This window comes from Paralichthys olivaceus, chromosome 22, assembly GCF_024713975.1.
Source record: "Paralichthys olivaceus isolate ysfri-2021 chromosome 22, ASM2471397v2, whole genome shotgun sequence".
In the NCBI taxonomy this organism is placed as follows: domain Eukaryota; kingdom Metazoa; phylum Chordata; class Actinopteri; order Pleuronectiformes; family Paralichthyidae; genus Paralichthys; species Paralichthys olivaceus.
In genome coordinates, this window is record NC_091114.1 from 17,057,501 (window position 1) to 17,065,629 (window position 8,129).

General features: G+C 46.5%; 1 protein-coding gene and 1 long non-coding RNA gene across 4 annotated transcripts in view; one reads left to right on the top strand and one right to left on the bottom strand.

The window, feature by feature from the left end:
- The window catches only part of rnf150b (ring finger protein 150b), an 8,825-nt gene extending 1,006 nt beyond the window's left edge, over positions 1-7,819 (bottom strand). The window contains exons 1-6 of the mRNA XM_020110421.2: positions 6,537-7,819; positions 5,281-5,531; positions 5,003-5,157; positions 4,294-4,390; positions 3,380-3,650; positions 1-3,185 (exon numbers count right to left, since the gene is read on the bottom strand). The exon at positions 1-3,185 is cut by the window's left edge and continues 1,006 nt beyond it. Of these exons, the coding sequence (XP_019965980.1) occupies positions 3,067-3,185; positions 3,380-3,650; positions 4,294-4,390; positions 5,003-5,157; positions 5,281-5,531; positions 6,537-6,993 (1,350 nt within the window). The 5' untranslated portion in view covers positions 6,994-7,819 and the 3' untranslated portion in view covers positions 1-3,066. The remainder of the gene's footprint in view (positions 3,186-3,379; positions 3,651-4,293; positions 4,391-5,002; positions 5,158-5,280; positions 5,532-6,536) is intronic.
- On the top strand, positions 5,417-7,825 carry LOC138406394 (uncharacterized). Of its 3 annotated transcripts, XR_011239851.1 has the most exons (3): positions 5,417-5,556; positions 5,661-6,212; positions 6,527-7,825. It is a non-coding gene; the product is annotated as an uncharacterized lncRNA (long non-coding RNA). The 3 variants fall into 3 exon arrangements; XR_011239850.1 differs by having other exon boundaries at positions 5,539-6,233; XR_011239849.1 differs by having other exon boundaries at positions 5,539-6,212.
- Positions 7,826-8,129: the final 304 nt, after the last annotated feature.

Sequence of the window (8,129 nt, forward strand, 5' to 3'; positions counted from 1 at the left end):
AGATTATTACAAGATCGTTAGATCACAATCATCACATCTGTTCTTATTCTGCAAATATTTGTGTTGTGGAACTCGTTTAATTACAAATTACTGTCTCGTAATATAATAATAATATTCCACCACATGTATGTTGTCACGATAATTATGAAATCGAATGTAAACCGTAGTCATCATTTTAATAACATGTTCAGTGTGCAGGACTCAGGGCCATCTAGTGGTGAAGTTGTAGACTGCAACATGTAGGAAAACCTACGGTGGCCTGCGAGTAACATAGAGCCAGTGTTTGGTTTGTTGATTCTGGGTTACCGTAGAAACACAGATGCTCCTGAATCCTACACACTGACCCGTTGTAATAATTTTACATCAGGATTTATTAGTTACACATATTCTTTATTTTGCGTTGTTTATCAATATCAGACCGTCAAATCTTGTTGTCAATAATATATATAAATATTATTTCTAAAACATAGACGTACGGTAATAAAGGAAACTAATGATTCAAATTAAGAAAGAAAGTTAAAACTATTGGATCAAAAAAACTACGAAACAAACAAAGGAACCTGAGCAGACGATGTCACAGGTTTGATATCGAGCACAAACGGGACCAGGACGTCTCTGCAGCTTCAGTCTTTACCAACAGAAGCAACAGCCTCAAAGAAGAATCGAGTTCAGTTCATTTTCACGACTGTGACGGTAAAACTGCGGCCACTTCAAAAAGTACGAGAGTGAAACAACGTGAACAACAACATGATACTCGACTAAATTCATTGAAAATAAAGCTTACACCAAAAAAGAATTGAAATCAAACAATTTACACTAAAACTCAGCCAAGAAAAACAAATCCAGCGTCTTCGTTTATTTTACAGGAAATAATCTCGCCACCGTTTCATCGCTGTTGAAAGTAGTGTTTGTTTTACAAGTTGTGAAACCAAACAGCAAACGTGGAGAAAGGAACCTTTAAAAATAGGAAAAGTCTTTTCGGTTCCTGACGGTCGGAGAGAAAATGAACTCAGTGGTTGAACTGGAAACATCAGGTTAAATATTTAGATACGTTTTGAACGATTAAACCAATTCAATTTTGTTGGATTCATAAACAAACAGTTGAAAGCAAGAACTGGCTGTAAATATTTGTTTCATAACTTGGTTCAACCAGATGTAATTATGTAAATATTCACATTTTCTTTATTTCAATTTGTGGAAACAACCAAAAAGAGATCAAATAAATAATCAGCACAGTTGTTGTTCTCCAGTTTACCACCAGGATCACTTTCCATCATCGACAGTCGGATGCTAACGGACGAACTTACAGAGTTTAGATTCGTAAGGTCCTCTGCATTGTGTGTAAATGTACAGTTACATAAATAAACAGATCAACACTCAATCACATCGAGAGTCGTCAGGTGGCGACGGGAGCGAATCAGTCTTTGTTACAAAAATAAACGTCTGGTATCAAAATAGACGACAATCTTTATCTCTCTCAGTCTCGGGAAGCTCACCGCGCTGGAGACACCACAAAACAACCACAGCTCTACGCAGAAACCGCCGGCGCCCCCGTGTGGCATAGTGAACTTGTGGAATATACATTTTATATTTACATGTTTGGCTTTGAGCTGACGAACCGTTGTTTCTGACGACAGCTCTGAAACCAGGGAACTTTATTTCTCAGCGTGTTTGGGTGATGCCGGTGTAACCTCAGGGGATTTGAATACCGGCGGACACACGTTTGAGAACCACTGGTTAGGTTCAGAGAGTTGATCCCTGACCGACATGTTAAAGATCCAATTCTTGATTGTCGGGGTTAACGGTGACGTTGTTTTTGGAAAGGCAGTTTCGCCACGGTAACGGACACGTGGTCCAGATGACGCAGGGGTGGATGGACATGGAAACAACACGAAGAAGCAACACTGTGGACGGGGAATCGAACGTTACTCAGGAGGAACGTCTTCGTGAGCTGAGCGGACGCGGTTTAGAGTCTGATGCTGCACAGAGTAACATTTGACGTTTATTCAAATACATGAACGATCGATTATTGGGCTGGTGGACGATCGGTCGGATTTCTGACACGTTTGTTATCATCTGTGACATCGATTCATTTTATTTGAGCGGAACTTTAAATGTAATGAAAATACAAACTGAAAGATTTTTCTTCCATCATTTATTCATAGAAGAATTCCACAAAGTAACGAAGGGATTTTTTTATCGACGTTGGGACGGAGACTTCTACAGTGACTCTCGTTGTTTAAAGGTCATGAAAAGTATTTTCTCCTATTCGACCAGGATTAGTCGTATGTTCCCTGGTGACGATGCTACGATCAACCGGTGCTTAAGGTTTTGAGTATAAACATCTGAAAGATTAAAATGTGTCGTCCGAGTTACGGATGGTTCTCAATCATAGAAATAAATGATTATCAGAGGAGAATCGATGGTCGTGCAGCTGAAGCTCTTCACCATCATTTTCACATTTCAGCACCAACTCTTTGAAAACCCTTCACTCGTTAAATCATTAAAACGTATTTAAATACTTCTCTTAGGATTCGTTTTCCTCGTCCTCGTTTGCTACTTCAACAAACAGCATGAACAGAAGTGAAGGTGGGTTGGTTTAAGACCTCGGAACAAAGAGACAACAGATAAATGGACTAAGTTCTGCTGAGGAGTTCAATAACATCTACGTTAGGTGCGACCACACCAAGAGTCTGGGAGGAGACCAAAAACCAAATCAAACCGACTCCGTCAGTTTCCTTTAAGTCTGGAACACAAACATCTGTTTTCCATGTCAAGACCCAGGTTCAAGTCCCAGGTTCAAGACCCAGGTTCAAGACCCAGGTTCAAGACCCAGGGTCTAAACCCTGGGTCTACTGAGACTCGAGTCCAACAAGGATCCCAACAAGTTTTGTTCAACAATGTTTTGTCCAAAGAGGAACAAAACCCAGTCAAACCGTGGCGCTGCTTCTTGGTTTAGCTTCCAAACCAGAACCAGGTCCTGGGCTAGGGTCAAGTCCCGTCTGGTCCACAGTCGGAACTTGACCGGAGGTTTTTTCGGGTTCTGGTTTGGTTCTGTCGAGATCCTCAGGATTTGTCCCCCGGCTGAGAGTGCTCCATAGACCCCTCCTCATCCGACAGACCGGTTTCAACGGCGATGACCAATGATGCCACTGAGGCGCTGCTCGTCATTGGCTGACGCTCACCTGTAAGTGGGGGGAGGGGTGGGGTTAGAATGAAGATGTGACCTCTTCTTACTCTTAAGTGGCTGCGTCCACACGACACGTTTCGTGTGTGATGTGTGACGTCTCATTTCACATCCTTCACTTCCTCCATCAATTCATTTCTTCATGTTTCATCAGTAAAAACCAATAAAGGGGACAAATGTAGTGTTTGTTACCTGTGTGTGTGTCTGTGGTGGCCGTCACAGGGCTGTCTCTCAGGGTGTCGGGGTCCTGGTAGTCCTGAGGGAGTCCGACCCGTCGTACGCCAGGGTCCAGCACCACCGAGGAGCCGCCCTCGCTCAGCGTGCCGTCACTGGACGCCCCGGACACAACGGCCTCCAGAGCCAGGGCCCCAACTCCGCCGACCCCGCCCACACCGACCCCACCTACTCCGCCAAGGGCCAGGTCGTAGTCCAGCGGGAGGTCGTCCAGACAATCGGCATTCAGCTGCAGCGGAGGAGACACGACACGTTTCCAATGATTAGAAAAATGCTTGGCATCAATAAAGGTGACTGGACCTCAAAGATCTGGGGCCCCTCAGCTGTGGCGCCCCCTGGCCGAGGATCTTAGAAACTCTAGAGAAGAACTATTTTTTATTTTAAAACTAAATCAACATCCATACAAATCATCAGCGGTTAATAAAGATGGACGACATCTTACGTTAAATAAATGTTTCTGTCAGTTCAGCTCGTTCTTCTCTCTCTGATGTTTGTTCAAGTGTTCATCAGTTATTGGATGATATTAAAACAGACGTCATGATTGACAGCTGACACTGACTCATGATTGGTCAAGAGTGGCTCCACCCCTCGATAACTACTGAACAGACTGACTGTACATGACGTCATCACCATAAGATGGCAGCGTTCGTATCTGAGATATATTGGTGTTGTCATCTTTGATCTTTGTTTATAGTCTTTGATCTTTATGGTCCAGACGAGTATTTCGACTCCTCTGTGATGTCTTTGTTTTCTCTTACTCTGACTGTTTGGTTGTAAAGTTTAGTTGGTTTAAAGTTATATCAGGTTTATCACTGAAGTCAAAAGGTTTTAGAACATGACGCATTATCTGTTCAGATTCTGTTCAGACTCACAGCGATGCCCAGAGCTTTCAGGATGTTCATCTTGCACATGGGACACGTGCGATGGTCCAGGAGCCACGGATCCACGCAGCTCTTATGGAACAGATGTCTGCGGCAGAAAGAAGCAGTGAGTCAGTTCACAGAGGAAAAAACAACTGGACGAGAATCAAGTTCCCAGTTTGAAGAGAAAGAATCTGGACAAACATATCTTGTTTTGAAATCTCAGACATGACGCTCACAAAGGTCACTGTCGTCACTTCCTCTCCACACAATCCTACAATATTTTTTTACCATCACAAGAAAACTGCTCGTCCTGAGAAAACAAACCAGGCTCAGCTTCATTCCAACCTGTAATCACCAGGGTCCAGCTTCTTCAGGTTGGTTTTAGATCCTCGGGTCTCAAGTTTTATGACATTAAAATAGGTTCAATTATATTTTAACAGTTATGTGGTTTTCATGTGTAGAAAAAACAAGTGTAATGTCAATGTGTTGACTGCTTTGTCCCACTGAACTGAAACACAACCGAACGCTGGATATTACCCATGATCCTCTGCTTCCTGAACCAGAAGAGCTGCTGCTGTAACAAATCTAAACGGTCTAGAAGCATTTAAATAAAGTTGATTCAAATTAACCGTGAATGATTTAATCTCTCAGCTTCTGACAAACATTTTTAATGTTAATAATCACAAATCGTACAGCTCCTCCTCCTGGACGTGTTTACCTGCAGGGCAGAATGCGGACCACGTCGTTGGCCTTGTAGCCCTCGATGCAGACGGCACAGTTGTCGAAGTCGGGCTCCGTCTCCTGGTCCCCCTTCCTGATGGTGCGAACCTGCAGCTTGCTGATGGCCTTCTTCGCCGCATCGCCAAGACGACGCTGGAGAAAGAGGTGGCGACGACAGCGATGAGGCGGTGATGTTTCTATTATTATATCCATCCTGTCTCATATTGATGTTGTTAAACAGCAGCTGTGTGTGTGTGTGTGTGTGTGTGTGTGTACCTGGTTCCTGTCTCGGGCGTTGGCGTATCTGAACCTCTGGATATAGTAGAAGACGAGCCAGGCGAGCGAGATGATCATCAGCACGATGAAGGAGATGGAGACGAACACCACCGACGTCCTGCTGACGTACTTCTGCAGGTTCCTCGTCCCGATGGTGATCGTCATGGTGACTGTCACGTTGCGCTCGAGCAGCAACGCCACCTCGCGACCTTTTGGCTCTGGGATCATGATGGCGACCACCTCACCTGTACCTGAGGATGGAGAAACACAGACCAGGTGAAAAATATTATCCATTGTGACCTCACGCTCCAGCATCGTTCTGCTCATTGATCCAATCACAACTGCTGCTTCTCTATTCTCCCCGTCGCTATGGCAACCAGCTCCTCCGCCAACCCACCAGAGGTGGAAACTCTAAAAATAGTCCGTTAACCCCAACGTGGTGCGGGACGCACCAGAACATCCGTTTGTTTCCATCACATGGTTGTTTTGGCTTCACTTGTAGGAGCTGTCATGACGTCCATCTTTGTTTACCACTGACGGAGCTCAGCACTACTGCAGTAAATCACCGGACTGTCCCTGAACGCATTCTGGACGACCTTCGCTCCCCACGAAGATTTACTGCACAGTCATGTTTGTTCTCGGTCCGGGGGAAACCTCAAATCCACACACTCCCTGACCTTTCACCTCAGACACCTTGAAGAAGTTCTCGTTCTACTTTTCGTCCTCTTCAGTTTGGTCCATGTCCCATCTGCTAACATGGAGGAGGCGTTTATGAACTATGCTGCAGTCAGACAGCAGGGGGCGATGTGGCTTCATTTTTAGGAGACTTCATGTCGTCCATCTTTATTTACACCCAAGATCCTGACAGACTAAATTATGATGATGAGATCAGGTGTGTGTGTGGATCAGGATCAGGTGTGGATCTGGATCAGGTGTGTGTGGATCTGGATCAGGTGTGTGTATGTGTGGATCAGGTGTGTGTGTGTGGATCAGGTGTGTGTGTGTGTGTGGATCAGGATCAGGTGTGTGTGTGGATCAGGATCAGGTGTGTGTGGATCTGGATCAGGTGTGTGTATGTGTGGATCAGGTGTGTGTGTGTGGATCAGGTGTGTGTGTGTGTGTGGATCAGGATCAGGTGTGTGTGTGGATCAGGATCAGGTGTGGATCAGGATCAGGTGTGTGTGTGTGGATCAGGATCAGGTGTGTGTGTGGATCAGGATCAGGTGTGTGTGTGGATCAGGATCAGGTGTATCTACCTGGATGCGGCATGGTGATGGTGTCGTTCGCGTTGGCGGAGCCCACGTTGAAGATGACCACGGCGGACGCGTTGTGCGCGGCTGCGTGTCGGATCTTGTCCTTGTAGGTGCAGTTCCCTCGGGCGATGAGCGCGATCCAGGCCCCGGGCTGCGCGGGCCCGGTGAAGCGGGTGTTGGGGTCGCAGGCCTGGCGGTCGTGCGGGGCTGCGGGCAGGACCACCGCCCCCTTGGCGTCCCTCTTCGGGGAGTGCTCCCCGTAGCGGCCGCACTCCGTCTTGTCGGTGCGGAGCTCGGAGGTGGCCGGGTCCACGTAGGTGATGTTGACGAAGGCGGTGTACCACTCCTCCCGCTCGGCCACGGTGAAGTCCAGACACAGGAGGTGCACGAAGCAGAAGGAGAGCAGCCAGGTGGAGAGGGCCAGGCTGCGGCAGGCCGCCACCAGGGAGCCCGGGGCCATGCTGCTGCTCCCGGCTCACTCACAGCCGTCCGCGGGTCGATGGGTCGGAGCAGCCTCCTACTCCACCATGTTAACCACCGGGCCCGGGGATCCGAACCTGAGCTCCTCCGGTTCTTCGGTGTTTTTATTCGTCGGGTTTCTCGGTGTTTTCCGCCTCCATCCGCCACCGAGACCGAAGCCCAGCAGCCCGGCAGATCCTCCGCGGAGCCCCGAGGACCAGGCGACCTCAGCCGGCGGACGAGAAGCAGCGGGCGGTGATTTCTCCTCCGGTGATCGTGCGGAATATTCACGGTTTAACGGAGGCGACGAACCGGAGCCGCTTTGTTTTGACTGGGCCCGAGAACCAGGACCCGACATCCGGAGGAGCCTCTTCACAATAAAACCTGTTACTGACCATTTGCTGACACAGAAACTTCACGAAGGTTAATAAGAGTAATTATAATTTCTATCAAACATTAAAGCGCAGGATCAGAAAAGTGTTCATGTCAAGAAGCGTGATAACAAGATAGAGTCATAAAAATTACACGCACACACCAGACACTTCCTGGTTCTTGGCCCCGCCCACCTCACTGAGTGACTGTGCTGACCTGTTGGATGGTTTTCAAGATGGCGGCTCTCAGGCGGTTGAGGTGAGCGGCTTCATTTTAAAACTGTTTCTCCTGAGACGTCGTTCCAGAGATTTGAGTTTGGACCTTTTTATGATTTATTCATTGAAGTAAAGAAAAAGAGAGGGATGGAGCGGCACAAAGAAACAGAATAATATAGAGCTGAGAAATCAGGAAACTACGGATTTAATGAGGCTTTTATTAAAAATAAGTGTCAGTTAAGAAAATCAATTTGTTGTGTTTATTATCAAACCGTCTTTGTCTTGATTTTAGAACATTTTTCAAGTAATTTGAATGAAACTCATTGAGCTGATTAAGTTTTTTATTCAATCAGAAAAGTTGATCAAATAAAAATGTTTGAGCTGTAAAATTAAAGCTCAGATCACGAATCATTTATAAGGTGAATGACCATCTTTTATTGTGAAGGGCAAAACCTTTCATTTCCGTTATTCAGCGTGACGCAGCTTTGAGTGTGATGGTCTGGAGCAGCGCCCCCCAGCGGCCCGGCAGAACCACCGCTGCTGTAAATCA